We start from the raw sequence: 23970 nt of genomic DNA on the forward strand, positions 1-23970 counted from the left end.
TTATCCCTGGGCACCTTTTAATGCAACAGAAGACACAACTCTACCCCTCACCTCTTCCCTTCCCAGCATCCACAGATCCAAACAATCCTTCCAGGTGAAACAGAACTTCATTTCTACTTACTTCAATGTATTCCATAGCATAGAGCATTCACATTGCTACGTCATCTACACTGGAGAAATTAAATGGAGGTCAGGAGAACATTTTGCACCTGTTTTCAGTCCACAGAAGTTGTCATACTTATCCTGTTCCATCCCAGTTTAATTCTCCATCCCACTTCTACTCTGACCTGTCTCCATGAGGTCTCTACTGTCATAATGATTCCTAACAGAAACTAGAAGAACATCCTATCTTGTGTCCAGGCAGTCTGAAACTCTGTGGAATGAACTGTGAATTTTCTCAAAGTAAAATATTTAAAAACATTGCAGATGCTAAGAATCAAAAATTGATGAAGAACTCTGACCTAAAACTTGTGACTCTATTTTCCTTCCACACATATGTGACCTGATCAGCTGATTATTTACAGCATTTTCAGTTTTTGTATTGAATTTTCCAACTTCAACGTTTCCAACTTCCTCATCATTTCCCATTTCATTCTTATGTCTGCTTCTCATCTGTTTGTTTTTAATACCTTGATAATTGTGTCCTCATCCTTCTTATCACCTACCTCCATTTCACCTTTCACAATGTGGCCTCTTGCATTACACTTTAGTCCTCTCAACCACCCAGGTCTCTACTTCTTTCTCATGAAGGGTCCCAGACCCAACACATTATCACTGGCTTCTCTTTCTACAGATGCTATTGGACTGATAGAATTCTTCCAGCCATTTTGTTTTTGTCATGTCATTGTGACGTCCTGATTCAGAATGTGATCCCTCTGAAATACAGTGAATGTAAATAAATTCAAAACACAATCTAATATTTTTTCTTCCTTTCACTTCATACCTTGGCACAACAGGCTGAAAGGCTGACAGTAGAAATGTTTGCAAGGTGGGCACATACAGCAGTGTTATATAAGTGTGCATATTCAAAGACCCTCTCATAAAGTCAGAAGATAAAACAATAATCGTCATTTGATCTCCAGTCAAAAGCTGATCACTGCCTCAAGAAGTAGAGAATGCCTCTGTTTGAATTCTGTCCTAAGCAATGATAAATGAGCCTATCACTGGCAGACTGCCTTGTTTGGGTATTATTAAGCATGTACATAGTGTCCATGAAGCCTTGATGTGCTTGATATTGATTGTATGTAGTAGTATTAGCACTTGAAATGTGTTCTGCTTTCTAAGAGTGTCAATATTCATGCAAAACACTAACATGAAACTCTGACTAAAACTTGCTTAAAGTCAGAAAGTATCAATACATTGAATATATATCTTAATTAAGCTGTACATCGTGAGCTACGATTCGCTACTTTTTAAATGTGGAAAATATAGATTGGAGACTAAGATGGCAAAGACAATGATTTTAAATGTTATTCAGAGGTCTATTCTATCAAAATTCATTACTTTTTGAGTGTATTTTGGTTTGTGAATTCTGAGGATGATAACTCACAAGTACTGGCTAATTTCCATCACTGAAGAGTCATTTTTCAAATGTGTCCTTGGACAATGGTTGCAGGCAAATTACAGATCATTACCACAAAGCCTTATGTGTATTTGTCTAAATATCTGCACACTTTCCAGCTGGGAGACCAAAGCCTTAGAAGAAATGATTTGCAAAACCTAGTCCAATTTATCCAATAAAATGAAACCATACGTGATTCAAATGAAGCGTTAAATTTGTTTGGATTGCTCCTCTTCAGTTTTACATGGGGTGTTATACCACATTATAGAATACTTAGTGATTGAGATCCAGCAGAACATTTTCATGACAACAAAGAGCTTGCCAACAAAATATGACAGAGTACAACTGATGGATAGAATCAATTTATTAACAATCAGTGGTTTTCAGCAAATTTTCCACAAAAGTGAATCATAAGCTGATCACCACCATGTTGCCAATCATTGAGCTCTTAGAAGAGACAAGCGAAGGATGCATTTCAAACACAAAATGTTGGAGGAGCACAACAAGTCACACAGTTATGGAGAAGAATCAACAGTTAACATTTTAGGCTGAGACCATGATGGTACTTCAAGCCTTGTTTTGTATGCAGCTGTCTGAAAAAAAGAGCGCGACTGAGTTGAGAAAAATAAATTACCACATCTTTTTGTCTACATTGCAGTCAAGAATTCTGGTTTCAGTTACACATTTTTAGCTACAGGCACCAAGATTTTGAGTTCGCCCACATATTGCATTGCAAGGGAAAGTATCTGACTGATCTGCTGTTAAGTATACCTTTAATAAATTTCAGTAAAAATTACCTAGCACATAGACTAGAAACAACACAATATTAACTGATTTAGGTTTACTGGATCAATTACACATATCCCTGGTATAAACAAATGTTACATCTTTACTCTATCTCAAACGATAAGGCTTCCAATAAAGGCAAGCACTTTGAGAATCAGGTGCATATAACTGATCAACTCACAAAAAAAGTGAGTCAATTCATGAAAAAGGAATCTGCATTCTCTTTTATTCTCCTCCATTGCCGATCTTTAGTTTTCCCAAATCGGAAAACACAAAGAACTTGAATGACAGAAATTTTCAGTTAAAACTTCCACTATTGCTTCAACTGAACCTGAAATAAATCCTGTTAATACTGGTCTGACCTTAACACAGACAGCATTGAATCACTCCTGTCAGTGTGGAGTTCAAATTTCACCTTTGATCTCGTTACAAAGGTGCAGAGCTTTGTGGTGATTGAGCCTTTAGTCCCAGCGTACTCCGGAGTCTGTCTGACACCAACTATACTATATAATTATCTTCACTATGAAAGATAATGTCAGTGAAGGGATGAAGTCAATGTTATAAATTAATCACAGCCAAGATGAAGGACAGGCCAACTCCATATGGTAGGTAATGATAATGGCAGTAAAATGATGTATCCTCAATGTAGCAACAGATCATCAGCAGTGTGGGGCTTCTTGAGATCAACTAAGTACAATATTCCTGAACTGGGCACAAACGTGCTTGGAATTTGCTCCAAGGGGTTATTGAAGTGAGCAGGTGCAGAGTCAAAGTTTAATTAAAGGGCATAAAACGTTAAAGAGACTGTGCGCTCTGTGACTGCACCTGGTGACACATGTCATTCCATGTGTTTTGGCACCTTGCAGGCTGCAACACCGAATCACAGCTGTGAGGCGGCACTTCTCAAGTTTTTGACCAACAAGATGAAGTGAGGAGGTTTTCTGTCCAGGGGATGACTGACAGATTGCCAATGACTTATTGTAACTTTCGTCTCACCTGCGGCCTTTCTCTGCACTAAAGGCACAAAGCAAAAGTAACATGGAACTATGGTGTAGACTTGGTTGAGCGAGGCACAGAAATGGGTGCTTAGTGTCCCATGATTTTGTTGTTTTTGAAAAGATAAAGAGGGAAGTAAAAGTGGAGGGGAAGCTGCAAAACCAATCAGGGACAATATCACTGCTGCACTCAGAGGGGACCATGATGGAGTATGAATGCCTTGGTAGAAATGGTCTACTGCTCACCGCAGAGAATTCTAATGGTGAAGTGCAGGCTCTTCTGCTTACTGAGGCAGTTCATTACCATTGAGACTATTGCTGTTTATATCCCCACCCCCCCATGTCAGTGCCGGGGGAGCTCTGCAGTGCAATCTGCAACCTCGAGGGTACTCATCCAGATGGTGTCTTCATTGTTTCTGGAGACGTCAATCATGACAACTTAAAACCAGTCCTGCTAAAGTTCTACCAGCATGTCAACCTTGCAACGAGAGGAGAGAATACAAGGGGTGATTGATAAGTTTGTGGCCTAAGGTAGAAGGAGTCAATTTTAGAAAACCTAGCACATTTATTTTTCCTACATTTTCACACTTAGTCCAGCGGTCACAGAGCATATGGATCTCTTCTTTGTAGCAGTCGGCGTCTTGGACCTCCAGAGGTAGTCCACAGCAGGGGTGATTGATAAGTTTGTGGCCTAAAGTAGAAGGAGACAAGTTATTAACTTCAAACTTTCTGCATGTTCACTCAGAGGTGAACTGCACGTGCATGTAACGAGAGCTGTATAACTCATCTTCTACCTTAGGCCAAGAACTTATCAATCACCCCTGCTGTGGACCATCTGGCGGTCCAAGACGCTGTCGTTACCTGCACATGCAGTTCAACTCTTTGCAGAAAGTTTGAGGTTAATAACTCATTTCCTTCTACCTCAAGCCACAAACATATCAATCACCCCTGCTGTGGACCACTTCTACAAAGAAGGATTCATATGCTCCATGAGCACTGGACTAAATGTGGGCATGTAGGAGGGGACTATGTTGAAAAATAAATGTGCTAGGTTTTCTAAAATTGACTCCTTCTACCTTAGGCCACGAATTTATCAATCACCCTCGTATATTAGATCTGGTTTATTCCAATGTTTACGGAGCCTACAAAGCTATCCCTTGTCCTCACCTTGGCTATGCAGGCCACACATCCATTTTGCTAATCCCTGCATACAGACCACTAGGTAAATGAGTCAAACCGGTTCACAGGGAGAATAAGAACTGTCCAGAAGTTGCCATCTCAGCGCTGTAGGCCTGCTTCAACAGCACGGACTGGAGCATATTCAGCGGGGTGGTTACCGGTGATCATCGCGTCAGCATAGATGGAGATGCAGGGTTGGTGACTGGCTACAAAGGAAAGCGCATTGAGAATGTGGCCCTGATTAAACAGTTGTGGTGAACTACGTGTGCCTGTCTGGACACGCCCCCTGCTGACTGCCCCTGTGGCTCCTCCCACAGGCCCCTGTATAAAGGCGATTGGAGGCCTGACGCTCGGCCTCAGTCTCCAGGACGTAGTATGATGGTCACTCACTTCTGGTTCCTTCTTCCAGTCAATAAAAGCTGATATCTTGCCTTACGTCTCAGAGTGAGTTATTGATGGTGCATCAATTTTATTGACTGGAAGTTTTAAAACATGGAAACCATTTTACGTCTGGAAAGGTTGGATTTGGACCCTCAAGACCCTGAAGCAGCTCTTGCTTTTGAACACTGGCTTGCATGCTTCCAATCATACTTGGAGGAGGTTCGTGCAACTGAACCCGCCGTTATGCACAGAATTCTCCTCTCGAGGGTCACCCCAAAAGTTTACTCCATTATCCAGAACCTGCCGATCTACGATGGGGCACTGGATGCCCTCAAAAGACAGTACCTGCGGCCGGTGAAGACCTTCTATGCAAGACATCGTTTAGCTACCCGGCGACAGTGGCGTGGCGAATCGTGCGCTGAGTTTCTCCGAGCACTACAGACACTCGTCCGAACTTGTGACTGCAAGACGCTCACGGCAGAACAGCATGCGGAGCCGCTGGTGCAAGACGCCTTTGTGACGGGACTGAGGTCAGTGTACATGCGCCAGCGGCCTCTGGAAAACGCCGATCTGACCTTATGCTCGGCGATTGAGACGGCCAACGCTGTGGAAGCTGCTCTGCACAATGCTGACGCTGTCCAGTTGCGCGATTCCCCGCCAGTTCCGTGGACACCTCAGACCCCGCCACCGGCGGCTTCCGGGAGCGAATTCGCCAACGCCGCTGTCAGTCGCGATTCCACGAGCTCCCCGAACCTGACCACGGCTGCGGCCCGTCAGAAGCCCATGCTTTGTTATTTCTGTGGACTCAAAAAGCACTCCCAACAACGCTGTCCAGCGCGAGAAGCGACCTGCTCTAGCTGCGGAAAGCGGGGCCATTTCACCAAGGTCTGTAAGTCTAAACTATGAGCGGAGTGCAGCGATGCGTGTGAGACGTGGGGGCCGCCATCTTGCACGCCCGGATGTGGGCGGCCATCTTTGGCGGTGTCAGCATGCCCCGCCCCCGACCCTCCGATGCTTACCGGGTACCCCGGATGTGGGCGGCCATCTTTGTCGGCGTCAGCATGCCCCGCCCCCGACCCTCTGATGCTTAGTGGGCACCAAGACGGCTCAACTCTGGCCACTGTAACCCTCGACCAAAGCGCCCCACACCAGCTTGCAAGGTCCATGATGGACATCCTGGTGGAGGGGCACAGGACTAGCTGCCTGTTTGACACGGGCAGCACTGAGAGTTTTACTGACCTGGACACAGTGCAACGCTGTGGACTCGCAACACGGCCGGCAAGTCAGAGGATCAATTTGGCTTCTGGGTCGCATTCCGCAGACATCCGGGCGGGTTGTGTAGCGACATTGGTGGTGCAAGGCACAGAATATCGGAACTTTGCGCTACTGGTCATGCCTAAACTGTGCGCACCTGTGCTATTGGGGCTGGACTTCCAGAGCCATCTCGAAAGTGTGACTATGGCATATGACGGGCCCCTCCCACCACTCACTGTCTGGAATCCTCAGTTCTGTGGGACTTCATCACTACTGACCACACACACACACACGGGCCCACACGTCCCACCCAGCACCATGCCGACAGCTGCGCTACCGACACCACTTGCAGTCTCTCCACCCTCAAGGTCCCTCCCCCACCGCTGTTCGCCAATCTGACCCCTGACTGTAAGCCTGTGGCAACTAAAAGCAGGAGGTACAGCGCGGGGGACAGGGCCTTCATTCAGTCAGAGGTGCAGCGGCTGCTCAGGGAGGGGATCATTGAGCCAGGCACAAGCCCTTGGAGGGCCCAGGTGAGTGTTGTTCGGACTGGGCAGAAAATTAGGATGGTGGTGGACTATAGTCAAACCATCAATAGGTTCACGCAGCTTGACGCGTACCCCCTACCCCGCATCGCGGATATGGTCAACCAGATTGCTCAGTATAAGGTGTACTCGACAATAGATCTGAAATCCGCTTATCACCAGCTCCCCATCCGCCCAGAGGACCGCCCCTACACTGCCTTCGAGGCGGGCGGCAGGCTCTATCACTTCCTGCGCGTCCCCTTCGGTGTCACAAATGGTGTCTCTGTCTTCCAGAGGGAAATGGACCGGATAGTGGACCAGTACCAACTGCAGGCCACATTTCCCTATCTGGATAACATCACCATCTGTGGTCACGACTGGCCAGATCACGATGCCAACCTCCAACGATTTCTCCAAGTGGCCGCAGCTCTGAACCTTACTTATAACAGGGAAAAGTGTGTGTTTGGAACCACCCGCCTTGCTATCCTTGTGTATGTCGTGGAAAACGGGGTCATTGGCCCTGATCCCGACCGTATGCGCCCCCTGTTAGAACTCCCTCTTCCCACCACTCTCAAAGCCCTCAGACGGTGCCTGGGTTTTTTTTCCTATTACACCCAATGGGTCCCCCATTACGCAGACAAGGCACGCCCCCTGGTCAAGTCTACCACATTTCCCCTCTCTGCTGAGGCCTGCTCGGCCTTCAGCTGCATTAAAGAGGACATTGCCAAAGCTACGATGCATGCAGTGGACGAGACCGTTCCCTTCCAAGTGGAGTGTGACGCCTCCGATTTCGCTCTGGCTGCTACCCTCAATCAGGAAGGCAGGCCAGTAGCATTCTTTTCTCGCACCCTCCGAAATTCGGCACTCCGCAGTGGAGAAAGAAGCCCAGGCCATAGTGGAGGCTGTTAGGCACTGGAGGCACTATCTTGCTGGCAAAAGGTTCACCTTGCTGACCGACCAGCGCTCGGTTGCGTTCCTGTTCAGCAACCAACAGCGGGGCAAAATCAAAAATGATAAGATTTTGCGGTGGAGAATAGAACTCTCCACCTACAACTATGATATCCTGTACCGGCCTGGCAGACTCAATGAGCCCCCTGATGCCCTATCCCGGGGAATGTGTGCTAGCACACAGCTCAACCAGCTATATGCCCTTCATGCACAACTTTGCCATCCGGGGGTCACCCGACTTTACCATTTTGTGAAAGCTCAGAACCTGCCGTACTCCTTGGAGGACATCAGGACGATGACCAGGGACTGCCAAATTTGCGCTGAGTGCAAACCGCACTTCTACCGTCCTGACACGGCGCAACTTGTCAAGGCCACCCGCCCTTTTGAGCAACCGAGTGTTGACTTTAAGGGCCCCCTTCCCTCCACTGACCGCAATGTCTATTTTCTCAATGTTATCGACGAGTACTCACGGTTCCCCTTTGCCATTCCCTGCCCCAACACCAATGCCACGTCCGTCATAAAAGCCCTGCACCAGCTCTTCACTCTGTTTGGGTATCCCTGCTATATCCACAGTGATAGAGGGTCCTCCTTTATGAGTGACAAGCTGCGCCAGTACCTGCTGGCTAGGGGCATTGCTACTAGTCGGACCACAAGTTATAATCCCCGGGGTAATGGACAGGTGGAGAGGGAGAATGCCACAGTGTGGAAGGCCACACTTTTAGCCCTTAAGTCAAAAGGGTTGCCGCTCTCTCGATGGCAGGAGGTCCTCCCTGAGGCACTCCACTCTATCCGCTCTCTGTTATGTACGTCCACCATTGCCACCCCTCACGAACGCCTATTCTCTTTTCCCAGGAAGTCTGTAACTGGGACCACCCTACCAGTTTGGCTGACGTCCCCGGGGCCAGTGCTGCTCCGGAAACATGTGAGGAGCAATAAATACTCCCCGCTGGTCGAGAGGGTTCACCTTCTACATGCGAACCCCCAGTATGCCTACGTGGTCTTACCTGATGGGCGGGAGGACACGGTCTCCATCCGTGACCTGGCACCCGCAGGTGCAGCAGACCACTACCCTGAAGACTCTCCGGTAACTATGAACCCTGCACCTGAGGTGACACCGTGCTCACCAGGCCCTACACAGACTCCTCACGACACTTGTATACCGGGCGTTTCGTACGCATTTATACCAGGCGCCTCGCACATGCGTGAGGGATCACTGGCGCCTAGTGGGCTGGAACAAGCACAATCTCCGTCGCCTGTGCAATCACCAATGTCGCCGGCATCCGTGCGATCACAGCCGGTGCTACATAGATCGCAGCGACAGATTCGACCACCTGATAGACTTGACTTGTAAGAAACTTCGCCACATGGGGACTCTTTTAAACAAAGGGGGGGTGAGTGTGGTGAACTATGTGCCTGTCTGGACACGCCCCCTGCTGACTGCTCCTGTGGCTCCTCCCACAGACCTCTGTATAAAGGCGATTGGAGGCCTGACGCTCGGCCTCAGTCTCCGGGACGTAGTATGATGGTCACTCACTTCTGGTTCCTTTTTCCAGTCAATAAAAGCCGATATCTCGCCTTACGTCTCAGAGTGAGTTATTGATGGTGCATCAACAGTACACTGCCAGGGCAATCCAGAAACCATGGCTAACCACAGAGGTCCAGGCACAGCTTTGGGATCAAGATGCTGCCTTCAGATCGGGGGAAAGGACAACTCTAAGGTCAGCAAGAGCCTCTCTCTCCTGTGTCATCAGGAAGGCTAAGCATGAGTACACAGAGAAAATCCACAGGCACCTCTGTGACACCAAGGGCACAGGGCACATCTGAGCAAGATATACAAACCATAACCGATTACAGGTCCACCCTGCAGTTCAATGACAGCAAAGCCTCCCTTCCTGACAGGTTGAATGCTTTCTGTGCACGATTAGACCAAACGAATGATGTGACAATCAAGGAAAGCCTCCACTCTTCCTGAGGAACAGGCATCCTGTCTGGTCTCAGCCAAGGTGAAAAGGATCCTAGCCAGGATAAACCTATGCAAAGCTGTGGGGCTGGACAACATACCTAACAGACTGTGCAGCCCAGCTAACAGAGGTCTTAATGGACATCATTAATATCTGTAAACAGTCCACTGTCCCTGCGCCTCCCTCCTGACGAAGGGTCTCAGCCCGAAATGTTGACTACTCATTTCAACGGATGCTGCCCGACCTGCTGAGTTAATCCAGCTTGTTTGTACATGTTGATTTCACCACAGCATCTGCAGTTTACTTTGTGTTTACCACTGTCCCTGCAGGCTGCAAGGCAGTCACCTTCATTCCAGTGCTCAAGAAAGTGATGGTAACTGTCCCAAAAGATTACCACTAAGTGGCTCTGACTTCAACCGTCATGAAATGCTTTGAGTGGATGGTAATGAATCATATAAAATCCCACCTTCCAGCTGCATTGGAAACTTCCCAGTTCACTTACTGCTTAAACAGATTTGCAAGGTGTTTCTTTTAAACAAAATATACTTTATTCAAAAGTAAAATTATGTACAATAAACCATTCAATGACTCTCAGTTCTTTACAAATGTTTCCATTACAGTCTTTACATTCCCACACTTTAGCCACCCAGGTGGCACTCTGTTACTTCATATTTACATACACTTGTTCAGGGGTATACACCCCACCCCCTACCCCTCAACTCCCATGGGAAAAGAACCCTAGACTGTGGTCCTTCCCCACCGGGCCCTTGCGGTGGCTGCACCGAGTTTGAGTGCGCCCCTCAGCACGTACTCCTGCAGCCGAGAATGTGCCAGTCGGCAGCATTCCCCCACGGACATCTCCGTGTGCTGGTAGACCATCAAGTTTCGGGCTGACCAAAAAGCATCTTTCACCGAGTTGATGATCTGCCAGCAGCACCGAATGTTGGTCCTAATTTGCGTCCCCAGGAACAGCCCATAGATCAGAGAGTCCTCTGTTACACAGCTGCTGGGGATGAACCTCGATACTGTCCCTTCCATCCTCCTCCACACCTTCTCGGCGAACCCACAGTGTGCAAAGAGGTGGATCACCGACTCCTCCTCACTGCAGTCCTCCTGTGGGCAGAGGGGTGTGGAGACGACCTTCCGGGCATACAGGACAGATCTGACTGGGAGGGCCCCTCTCACCGCCAGCCAGGCGAGGTCTTGGTACCTGTTGGTGAGGTCTGGCGATGAGGCATTTTGCCAGATGAACTGGACGATCTGCTCAGGGAACCACCTCACTGTGTTCATCTCGTCCTTCTCCTGCAGTGCCTGCAGGACCTTACGTGCTGACTACCGCCTGATGGCCCTGTGGTCAAAGGCATTGACCTGAAAGAACTTCTCTATGAAGGACAGGTATGGCAGCAACGACCAGCTGACAGGGCTGTTGCACGGTATGTGTTTCAGAAGTTGCAAGGCATCAGACCGCACGATCCTACAGAGGACAGTAAAAGCCTCTGGGAGGATCATCAGAGTCTCTCTCCTCCCATTTGTGGCATTTACAAGCTGAAGGGCCCAAAGCATTATTGAGATCCCTACCACCAGTCCCGTTGTGTCTTTGATCCACTATCATCAGGAAGAATGTACAGAAACATCAGGACTAGAACTGCCAGACTGAGTTACAGCTTCTTCCCTCAGGCTGTGAGGCTAATGAATACCCTGTCACCACTGAGGTCTTGACACTAGGACAGTCACTGTTACTGCTCTGTTTACTGTTTACCTGTGCTGTGCGTTACTACATGTATTTTGAATTATACCTTATTAACTTATTTATAGTAAAATATTTTGGCTTATGTATTGTGTGTAATATACAGTACCTTGTAAAATTATTCAGCTCCCTCAACTATTTTCATATTTCCTCTCTCATTTTCTAAATTTAAAATATATTGAAGAAAGATTTTTGAGCTAACCTACAAAATATTATCAATCACGTCAAATCAAAAGATTTGATTTGGAGATATGGAGATGCTTTTCAGTAGCAAGGAATGCAAATCTGATCAGGATTGACAGGAAGATGAACGCTGCTAATTACAGAGAGATCCTGGATAAACACCTACAATCCTGTCAGAATGGTTAAAGTGGGAAGGAAGTTCAACAACCCAAAGCACACTACCAGAGTAACCAAGCAGTGGCTTCAAATGAAGAAAATTGATGTCCTTGAGTAACCCACTCAGAGTCCTGACCCTAATCAAATTGAACATCACCGGCAAAACCTCAAGATTGCTTTCCATTGTCGCTCCCCAACTAAACTGGCACAACTTGAGTAACTTTAAAAGGACGAATGGGCAAATCATGTTCCATCACATTGTACAAAGCAAATAGAGAGTTATCCAAAAAGTCTGTAATAGCTGTGAGAGGTAGTTCAATTAAATACTGAGCAAAGGAAGATGAATACATTTAAACTACTGACAGTTCAGTTTTTGAATTTTCAGATATTCATGCTTTATAACTTTTTCCTGTTTTTGGGCTCTACTGTGAATACAAGCATGTGAGTAACAAATAAAAATTCTCAGTTAAATTGATCAAAATCACTGGCTGTAATACTTATTTTTGTGAACAAAGTATACTTTTACAAGGCGCTGTATGGTGCGTGGGTACCCCATCATCTGGAGGAACATTGTTTCATTTGGCTGTGTGTGTATATACACACACACACATAGTCAGATGACTATAAACTTGAACTTGAACTCATCTTTCCATATCAGTTGAGCAACTAGTCCAGTGACTTAATCATGATGTTAAATGGAAATGAGTTCAAGAATCAGTCAAAACTTAACCTACAGCTCTGTACTACCAATGACTCTAAATTGTCATGTAGCTTGTCTCACATCTAATGCTAGACGGACAAAAATTTCTTCCAACAAATATGAGACCGAATAATTTCTTTGTTACTTACCCCAAAGTCAGTTCCATAATAAATTTCCTCTATTAGCCGCCCAAGGTTGCACAAGGCTATTCACAGCCCAAGTATCATAGTTGATTTGAAACACGTTTTCCATTCCATCATCATGACTCCTTTGTCCATCTCACTCCCTATCTTATTAGTTGCTTTCAAATTTCTTCATGAACATGCTCTGTAGTCTGCTCAGCCCCATAATCACACAAAGTTTCTTGGTGAATAGTCATCATTGGTTGAACATCACACAGACAAGGCCCTAATAGGACCTGATGAAAGGTCATGGCCTGAAACATCGATGGTTTATTGCCTTCCAAAGTTGCCCCCTAACCTGCTGAGTTCCACCAACATTTTGTATATGTAGCTGATAATTCCCAGCAGCTGATAAATCTCTTGTGCTTATGTTTTTTTGTTCTGGGTACTATTGTTTTGTGAAGTAATATTATAATGTGTAGACTGGAATGGACACGATGAATTGAATGGCCTCCTCCGAAGCAGAACATAGTGAAAACCCATAATTTGTTTTATTACTGAAGGATGTATCTTTACATTGTTTGTGATATACGTTTAAGATCCTAAACTATGATGTTCAAATCCAAAACTCAAATCCAGAAGGAAGCCTCAAAAGCAATCATAAATCTTTTCTTAGAAATGTTTTTTTAACACCAGCAGAAATTACAGTTATTAATAGGCAACATTACAAGGAAACTTTAAAAAATGAGGTCATTCGATCTTTATGCAGAAACAGCTGGCACAATCAGAAAATCTTTAGTTATATAAATGACTGAAAACTGCCAAAATCAATTACCAACGGTATTTTATATTATTTATTGTGCTTGAGCCAAGTCTGTACTTAACACACAAGCTGTTTGAAACTGTTATAGATATGCTATTACAGATAGTTGGACTGGACAGGACAATATTCCTTTTGCCCTGTCTGAAAAGATAATAGTCCTGAAGTCATTGGAGTTTTGGCAGAGCAAAATGTCCACTCATTCGCACCATACCGCTGCATTATTTGCATAAGGAGCGCCTGTCTTGTTGGACAATGGGGGAGACAGTCCAGTTACCCTGAGGAACATGGAACTGTAGCAGAATGGTTTGGTTTAAGTCATTTTTGTTTCCTGCTCTTTTCCTATCATTGAAATATTGCTGAACAACTGTTCCAAATGGAGATGATTTATTCCATGTTCAGTTTCCAAATGGTTGGACATGCCAGTACATCTTCATCAGGCCCTGATAGCATTGATCTACACCCTGTTTTACAGAACTTTCTGCTGCTTTAAAAAAAGTACAAGTATCAGTATAATTAAATCATAATTATAAACCAGTTCTGCTAAATTCACAATGAACACTGGAAAGGGAATTCAACCATCTGTCAATCCATTTCTCTGTGTTTTCACTAGAGACCAAAGTTATAATGATTTTACCAATATAATAGGGGCATATGTCAGAGCCTTCTGCAACACTGGCATTAGTTTTAAACTGCTAAAGAGGAATGATATCTTCAAATTTCTTAACTATAACTGTGAAGTTTCGTAACTCCAAAAAACTAATCAAAACTAATAAAACGGGAAAAAAATACATGAGTCCTGGAGGCATATGCTTTGGTTTCTTTCAGTGAGGTGCTCACATATGAGGTGGTGACGTAATGACATATGCCATTCACATACTTTTACATATAATCCATAATGAATTATGCAAACAACAAAGAATGCTTAATCAAACAATATATTTACAATATTACTTAAGTACTACCGAAGTATTAAATGCATAACTCTCCTCCCTGCTTTGGTCTAAGCCAGAACACAACCAAGAATTCTTTTCTACTATATACAGATATCCACAACATAATAAATTTTAAATTGTCCTATACAGGACTAAAGATTTGATTATTGTGGAGGATTTTTTACTCTTGTGGGATAACGGCTTTCCCAACAAAGGGAATCACTCTACTTGGCAGGTGAGACTTGTGGCTGTGAAACAATCTCAGGTTCTGTAATGGTTGTAGGAGTTGACTCTTGAACAGCAGGAAGTGGTTTGGTCAGCTCTGGACATCTTTCTTCTGAATGTGTTGGCGTCCAAAAAAGTATATGGCAAATTGATCAATCTGCTGATCTATCCCAGGCCACCAGGCAAAGCTTCAACCCAACACTTTCATTTTGACTATTCCTTGGTGACTGGCATGTAGCTCCTCCAACACTTTAGCTCTCAGCTTAGGTGGCACAACAACTCTCAATCCCCACATAAGGCAACCCAGTGCTGGTAAAAATGGAGGAAATGGAATTTCTGCTGCACACTCCAGCCATTTTGGGTGGCCATATAGACCTGAGAGACCGTGTGGTGTCTTTTCTGGCTTTCCTTTGGATCATCTCTGCCATAATAGGGAGACTTTCGATTTGCATTAGGGAGAATACATCAAGAGGAATGTCCTTTTTTTGTTAATTTTTCAGTTATTTCCCTTTCCAAGGGTAAATGGGACAATCCATCAGCATTTTCATGATTTGTTGTCCACTCAAATTTGACCTTGTAATTGTGTCCTCCAATAAACAGAACACACCTCTGCATTCATGCTGCTGCTGCTAGCGGAACAGCCTCCTGTGGATTGGAAATGTATACTGGTGGGTGATGATCAGTAATGAGAGTAAACTCTCTCCCATACAGGTACTGGTTGAAATGTTTCAGATCCCAACCCAGACTCAAGGCTTCTTGGTCAATCAGTGTACAATTTTTCTCGGCTATGCAGCATTCACTTTCATCTCTCACACCATATGACATGTCTTGCAGCATCACAGGCAAGCTTCACTGGATGGTGTGGATCAGAACGTGTGAGTGGTGTCTGACATCACCATTTCCTTTGTGTTTTGGAAAGTCACGACACGCTTCCTGATCTGCAAGAATGAGTTCAAAAGGTGGAGCACAGTAGCCAGGTTTGGAAGGAACCCGCTATAGTAATTGACAAATCGTGAAAAGGACCACAACTGTGACACGACCTTTGACCTTGGAGCATCCAACACTGCTTGAACTTTCTCAGCTTACATGTGTAATTCTTGTGCATCAATGGTGTGATCACAGTAAAAGATGCTTGGTTTAAAGAATTCACACTTGTCACATTGTGCTCTGAGCCCATAATCTTTAACGTTATAATGACGACTTGAGATTTTGGGGATGTTCCTTGTCATCCTCACAAGTAAAAATGTTGTCAGCCAGGCAACACTGAGTGCGTGGGCAGTCTTGCAGCACCTGGCTCATAGCTTTCTGTCAGCGTGCAGGTACAGATGCTACTCCAAAAATAAGCCTATTGTAGCAATAAAGCCCTTTGTGAGTGTTTCTGGTGACAGACCCTTTGTACTTACCTTCCATTTCTATCTGTAGGTAGGCCTCAGTTAAACCTACTTTGCCATAGTGTTTCCTTCCAGAAAGGTTTGCAAGGATTTCCTCTAACCTTGGCATGGGGTATTGATCTACTTTCAGTCCGGAGTTGATGGTAACCTTAAAATCACCACAGATCCTGACAAACCCATTCTTCTTGGCTACTGTGACCATCGGTGTTTCCCATAGGCTCCTCTCAACCTTGGAAAGACTCCTTCAGCCTCCATGCATTCTAGCTCACTGGCTACTTTATCATGGATGGTATAAGGAACAGGATGGGCTTTGTAAAACTTGGGTGTGGCATTTTCTTTTAACTCTATTTTACCTTTGATATGTTCCAGTTCTCCAATGCCTTCCTTGAACATTGTGGCATTATCCAGTACCTTTACAAGTTTGCTTTTATTTACTTCTTTTACAGGGGATGTAGCATACAAATAGTGTATAGATCGCTAATCAAGTTGTAGTTGCCTCAGCCAATCACATCCCCACAATGCTGGCACTCCTGTTTTTTTATGACATATAAGCTCAATGTGGTTTGTTTGTTGTTGTATTTCAATGTCATGAATGTAATTCCTACAGGAGTTATCTTTTATCCAGTGTAAGTTCTTTGTTGGATATCTGCACGCTTCAGTTTAGTATCTTTGAAGCGCCATTCAAACTCATTTTGTGGAATGACTGAAGCAGTCGAGCCAGTGTCCAATTCCATTTCAATTAATTTGCTGTTCACATGGGACGTAAGTCATATTGCTTGTTATTAGTTTTCACATTGTAAATCTCAAGGCTTCTGTGTTGCTCTCATCATTATCAGATATTTCATCAACAGCATGCAGATTAGTGCTCCATTTGAATCTGCAATTTGACTTTTTAGCCTTTTATCTTTCCAGTGCAGTCGATTTAGATTTGTCTCCCTAACATGCTCTCTGTATGTGTCCTATTTGTTCCATTTTGTGCAAGTTTCACATTTAAGTCTGCATTGGTCTGGTGTATGTGAGCCTCTGCCACAAAGATAACACAATTTTTTTAGCCAGGCAATTTTCTGTTTAGTTCATTTCAATTTTGTTCATGCTCACTCTTATTCCAGACTACAACTCAATTTCATCTCTGACTGCTGCTTCCATTGATACAGTGATTTCAACTGCTCTCTTATAAGTGAATTGTACTTCAGTTAGGAACTATATTTGAATATGTTCTTGAAAGATTCCACAAACTAAATGATCTCTCAGCACATCATTAAGACCATCACTGAACTCACATTGCTCAGACAATTTCTTCAATTCAGCCACATAAGCTGAAATGGATTTCCCTTCTTTTTGATTCTGCCTATGAAACCTAAAGCGACCTATAGTCATTACAGTCATGATCTCAGCAAAGCTCAGTTTGGCTGGGTTGGTTGGAGCTGTCAAACTTCTAAGTAAATTGTATGATCTTCCACCTATTATACTCAGTAAAACTGGCACTCGACTACTCAATTTGCTTCATAATATTACCCAAATCATTCAGTATACAAGATGCAGTTATCTGTTGTGCAATCAAATGCATCTAACTTTCCAATATAGCCGGGCAGTTCTGTTGTTTTTTAAAAATTTTTGATTACTACCACCTTTTACTCACTGCTTATGAAACTGTTTTCTGCATTTTTTAAAAATGTGACCACCTTTCCCCCCTCGTGAAGAAAAAGAGAGCTGCAGTTCAACAGGTAGGTGGCCATCTCAGGTTGATTTTAAAACTTACTTGTCACCACTGTTATGTTTTGTAATGCCAAAAACTAAACACAAGAGAAACATGGGAGACTGGGATATATGTGCTTAGCTTTACATCAATGAAGCACTCAAATACAATGTGGTGGCATAGTGACATGTGACATTCACATAATTCATAATGAACTATGTAAACAACAAAGAATGCTTAACCAAACAATATATATTTACAATACTACTCAGATATTAAAAACTCAACAAGAACATAGACAGTACAATCAATTCACAACTTTATCATGTTATGTAAAAACATTACAGTTGGCAATCATGCATTCAGTGCAAATGTGCATGGAGACAAGAAACACCAATGATCAACTCAATCACAATGAAGTACCATGTGGGAATACTACTAAAAACAGAGCTATATTGAAAGTTAAGAATGATAGATCTTTCATTATGGAATGTTCTATCTAAGAGAACATAATTGTGCCAATAAGTTATCAATTCAAAATGATTATGTGCACATTACATTTTATGTGCACGTTCCAATACATTTAATGGTTTAATTTTCTCTGCTGCCATCCCAGTTAATACATTTGCACTTTTTTTTCCACCCAATAACATTAATCAACCTAATGTTGGCTTCAAAAGTGCATAAAAATTACCAATATCTGTTTTAATCCAACAACCAGAGGAACTTTAAACCTTAAAACTTTTCTCTATGTAGTTTTTCCCTTTAGATCTAACAATGGAAACAAACAAAGTGTTTGGCTGAGAAACAAATACTACTTTAAGTCTATACATCTATTGTCTATTACATTAATTGCTGCAACAAGATAAAGTAAATGAATCAGTTATGTACATACCTTAGAAATCTTTCCAGGTCATCCTTGCTGCATTGTGACCAGGATACATCTCCCAAATTCTGCCCTTTGATCCATTCCCCGGACATGATATGGAGGCCATCTGCACAGGATGGATGATCATTGTCATGATTCATTCCCATACTGAATTTGAAGGAAAGTTTAAAAAAAATGCTTATTGTTTTACTGACAGATAAAAACAAATTAAAAGAACATCTGCAGTTTGTCAAGAGCAGGCAATTAATATATAAGCATACAAACGACTTTTAATCAATTCAAATATGTTAAGTAAAGTCTTATAAAGGATGACACTTAGTATTTTACTAATTGAATTGTTCAACTAGACTTCATTTTATTTTATTTGTTATTTGCATCATACCCATAAACAATTCTTCAAATTGGAGAAAAAGTATGTTTATCAAGGTATTTGCATTGTTACTTATGTTAAGTATCATTGCAGACCAAACAAATGGCACATTTTTTAATAACAAAAATCAAAGATGGGACCATAAACGTAAAAAAAAAAATTATTCCTTTCCTCGGAATACGGAGTATGATTGCTCCACATTTGCACTTGCTAGTTTGGAAAATATGCAAGCTGGAAAAGTGGCCACTCACCTTCACCTTCTGCAGATAATTGACTCGACTCAGTTATATAAAATTATTGATTAGAATGTCCTGCAAAATTGCTCCCTGACCTCCCCATAAAAGACGCCTGACAATGGATGGTTATCTATGTCCACTTATTATTCAAATCCAAGTTAATTCTTAGAGAATAGTGGAACAGAGTTGATGGGCTGAATGGCTAAATTCTGCTCCTTTGTCTTATCATCCTATGGATTTATGTGAGAAATATTTCTATCTTCATTCAATGAACACAGCTGCTGGAAGAACTTCCATGTTGGGCATAAACCTCTAGTAATATTAATCATGTGGAAGTTACAAGAGCAACAACAAGAGGAAGAGGGAAGAGGTTTAAAGTGAGAAGAAGCAGTTTTAAAGGGGATTTGGAGGGGTTTTTTACACAGTGAGTGTTTGATATCTGGAACTCATTGCCAGAGCTGATGGAGTCAGATATGATTACCTTGTTTAAGAGACACTTAAATTATATTGAAAGCCACTTAATAACTAAAACAAAGGTAACCAGCAGAATCTGCTCATGTAATCAAAATCAAGAATCAATTCAGTCATTGTAGTCTATACTTCTTAACGAAAAGTAGTTAATCTTATCAAGATTCTCCAATTGATTTAAAAGTTTCTTTATTCAGGATAAGAAGACAAGACAGGGTTTACTAAGTCTTTCCAACTATTTTTTGTCATACCTTACAGCCAAGATTTTAGCTCAACTAAGTGTAGGAAAATTCCACCATACTAAAACTACTTAAAATTTCTAGCACTCTGAATCATCATCGGATATCTTGGAGGGGATTGACACCAGCTTTACAACAAGTTTCATGAGATACTTCAATGAAGTGCCAGAAAAGTACCACTCAGTTCACGGTGAAGGCCTTTGAAGAAAAAAGATTCTTTTTCAGAGGTACTTTGTCCAGCCTACCCTAACTTCCATCAATACACCAAAAGGATTGCTCTTATAATAACTTTATTTTACTTTTGGAGCTGTAGTGTTATCTAAGGCAATTATTTCTACTAATATTTTCGAGTAGATGTTGCTTTGTCCTGGTACTTCTGTGGCTCCATATTGATTTACAAGAAACCAGCACTCAAATATGAAAATTTGAAGATATGTTTTTGACAAATGAGAACATTAATGCTGAACTGAATTCCAGACTGACATAAACCTAAAGAGAGCCAATTTTCACTTACATACAGTAAACCCCTAACAATCGATTTCCTCTGAAATTGTGTTACCTTAATAAGGACTCTCTAACAGAAGTGCTCTTGATTCCATTCCACAGTGTAACAATCTCAGCACTACTCCAGCCTAGCACAGACTTTAAAAGGCCATTCACCAGTTGACAAATAACTAAGCCTCTCGAGAAACTAAAACCCCTACTAATAGATGAAAACATGGCAAGGAAACACTTTTGGCTTCATCCATCAGCTCATCGTGGAACAGTATATCTCAGAGAAGATGCAATCTTGACCATCTTCAAGAAAGGAGACATTCAATTGCAGTAACTACGAACAAGTCTCCCTGTTATTTGCCACACATGCAGTTATTGCAAGTCTTCTCCACAAGTGTTCCCACTCAGTGGCCAAAGAGCTCTTCCCCAAGTCTCTCTGCTGATTTATTTTACCAAAAAATACAATGAATAGATACAAGAAAAATGTAGGGACCAGGACCAACCGCTATACATGTCCTTTAGCAAACTGTTAAAGCCTTAGTCTCTATGAACCACAGAGATAATGGATAAACACTGTCAACTTTAGCTGCTTTGCAAATTTGTTGCTGTCCTACACTCAGTGACACTTTTATTAGGCAGCTCCTATAAACTGGCCACTGAGTGCGCGTTTATGGTCCTCTGCTGCTGTAGTCCATCCATTTCAAAGTTCAACGTGATCTGCATTCAGAAATGCTCTTCTACACACTACTGTTGTAATGCGTAGTTATCTGAGTTACTGTCAGCGTAAACCAGTCTGGCCAGTCTCCTCTGACCTCTCACATTAACAAGGCAGTTTTGTCCACAGAACTGCCGTTCACTGGATTTTATTTTTCTTGCACCATTTTCTGCAAACTTTAGAGACTGGTGTGCATGAAATCCCACGAGATCAGCAGGTTCTGAGATACTCAAACCACCCTGGCTGGCACAAACAATCATTCCACAGTCAAAATCACTTAAATCCCATTTGTTTCCCATTCTGATATTTGGTTGGAATAACAACTGAACCTCTTGACTATGCCTTTAAGCATTGAGTTGCCACTACATGATTAGTTAATTAGATAGTTAATGAACAGCTATAGAGATGTAACTAATAAAGTGGCCACTGAGTGTATGTCTGCGCCGTGAACACATCCACGACAGAGACTTAAGCACTGTGTTCAAAATGTTCAATGTCATTGCAGGATTCTGATAAAAGACAAGAATGATAATCATCTGAGGAGAAGGGAGAGGTGAATGACAGCTGGAAGCAGATGGGAGGTGGGGATGGGAAAATTGTGTGTAGTTGATGGAGGGAGGAGGGAAAAGGAGACAAAGATGGCTAAAGAGAGGTCCATGTGTGAAGGGGTACAAAATGGGAGGACTGGACAATCAGAGTGAAGGTGCAAAGTGGTGGTGGGGAGGGGAGGAGGGGAGAATTTAAAAAAAAACAGATGAAAAAATGGGGTTACCTAAAATGGAAAACCTCGATATTCGTGCTACTGGGTTGTAGACTACCCAGGTGGAATATCAGGTGTTGCTCTTCCAGTTTCTGTGGGTTTCACCCTGATAGATCACTTGTTCACCCTGTGCCTTTTGTACTGGCAAGAGAGCTGTCTGAATACAAGGCTAGAGCAGACTCCATTTTGCACCACAGGAGACTTACAAGGAACAGAAAGGAATTTGGAATTGAGGCCAAGATTAGACTTTCCATGATCTTAACAACTGTTGGGGTAGGGTTAGAATTGTGGCTGTGAAACCACCTCAGGTTCTGGGACATCCTCTGTGGTGGTTGTAGAAATTGACCCTAGGACTGTAAGAAGTGGTTCTGACAGTTCTGTCCACCTTTCTTCTCTAACAATTGACTCTGCTCTCCTCAACTGATTGACGTGTTGTCTCTAGATCACATCAGATGCACCATGTAGGAGTGTGCTCCAGTTCTGTCCTTAATCATTGCAAATATCCACTTTTGGTCATCTCTGTAGTCCCTCACCACCACTGTCTGAAGGGCGTTTATATGTTCTCACTGTGACTGTGTGGGTTTACTCCGGGTGCTCCGGATTCCCCCCACACTCCGTAGATGTACAGGTCAGTAGGCTGATTGGTCACATGAATATAATTGGGTGGAGTAAGCTAATTGGGTCGGAAAGTCCTGATACGGTGCTGTATCTTTAAATTAAAAATAAATTGATAATTTATTATACTTAGATTTCCGGAAGGCACTTGATAAGGTGCTGCATCAAAGCTCAATGCAGGATATAAAATCCTGTGATGTAGGAGTTAATATATTGTTTAGAGAAAAGCAAGGCTGGCAATCAGGATACAGAAAGTAGCATTAATGGGCCATCTTACTGCAAGGATATAACTTCCAATATGTCACAGGGATCAGTGCTTAGCCTCAAACTTTTTCAATTTGTGTAAAGATTTGTATTAAGTCACTGAAGATCCAAAGAAATCCAGTAGGTCAGTCAAAAATTATTTTCTTTTCACAATTCCACAATGGTTTTGCTTATTTTGCTTGACTTTCCCCCTCAATGCCTTGAAATAACAATAGCTTCTAACATCTTCCATATGACAGATGTTAACAGCCTGTTATTTTCTATTCTCTTGTCTCTTTCCCTTTTTGAGTTTGTTGATGACACAAACAGAGCAAAGCCCATAGGGACTTAAGGAGATTATAAAGTATATATAGATGTTAAGTGACAAGATCTTTCAAATGAAGTATAATATGGGAAAATGTGAAATAGTCTATTTTGGCAGCAAAGGTTTCAGAGAAAATATATAATACTCATCTCCCTGTTTAATGATGTTAATACATTGGAAGTAATTCAGAGAAGGATTAACAAACTAGAACCCAGAGATGCATTGGTTACCTTAAGGGCAAAAGTTGGAATTTAGAAGTGAAAGAGGAGTTTACTAAAATGTATAGGATCCTGAGAGGTCTTGACATGATGAATGTAGAGAGGATATTTCCTCGAGTTCAGAATCTAGAACTAGAAATAACTGTTTAAAAATAAGAAGAATCTCATTTAAGGAAGTGGGAAGTAGATTTTTTTTTCTCTCTCAGAGGATCATGAGTCTTTGAAACTTTCTTTCTCAAAGAACTTGAAAACATAGTCTGAAAAACTGAGAATGAGGTGGACAGATACTTGGTAAGCAAACTAGTGAAAGGTTCCTGTGGTTAGGCAAAATACAAGGTTATGTTAACAGTCATATCAGTTATAGCATGTTTGAACAGCACAACAGACTACGGGGATCAAGTGGCTGACTCCTGTTTTGAATTTGTATGTTCAAAGCATTTCCCTTCCAAATGTTCATTCCAACAACTTCATGATTGGCCTTAAATCTCTCCACTCTCTGTAGATTATATTCCATCACTTCCAACCAATACTCCTGTCCTAGCTGTCCTAACCAGCTTTCAGGTATCTAAGTTTGGAAGTTCAAAGGTTAAGGTAAATTTATTTCGCCATATGCTACCCTAAGATTCATTTTCTTGCAGGCATTCAGAAGTAGAACAAAGAAATACAACAGAATCACTTAAAAACAACACAGAAAGACTGATAAATGACCAATGTACAAAATAAGGTAAAATAATAATAACAAAAAACAAGTAAATAAATACACCGAGGACACCGAGGTCCTTGAAAGTGAGTCTGTATGTTGTGTTCAGTGTTGAGGTAAGAGTAATTATCCA

The 23970-nt window shown here is 42.6% G+C and overlaps 1 protein-coding gene across 1 annotated transcript in view; it reads right to left on the reverse strand.

Annotated features, from left to right (window-relative positions):
- LOC132394145 (A disintegrin and metalloproteinase with thrombospondin motifs 19-like) overlaps positions 1 to 23970 on the reverse strand; it is a 379896-nt gene that overhangs the window by 197483 nt on the left and 158443 nt on the right. Inside the window, exon 11 of the mRNA XM_059969941.1 lies at positions 18460 to 18600. Within this exon, the coding sequence (XP_059825924.1) occupies positions 18460 to 18600 (141 nt within the window). The remainder of the gene's footprint in view (positions 1 to 18459; positions 18601 to 23970) is intronic.

This window comes from Hypanus sabinus, chromosome 5 (genome assembly GCF_030144855.1).
Source record: "Hypanus sabinus isolate sHypSab1 chromosome 5, sHypSab1.hap1, whole genome shotgun sequence".
Classification (NCBI taxonomy): domain Eukaryota; kingdom Metazoa; phylum Chordata; class Chondrichthyes; order Myliobatiformes; family Dasyatidae; genus Hypanus; species Hypanus sabinus.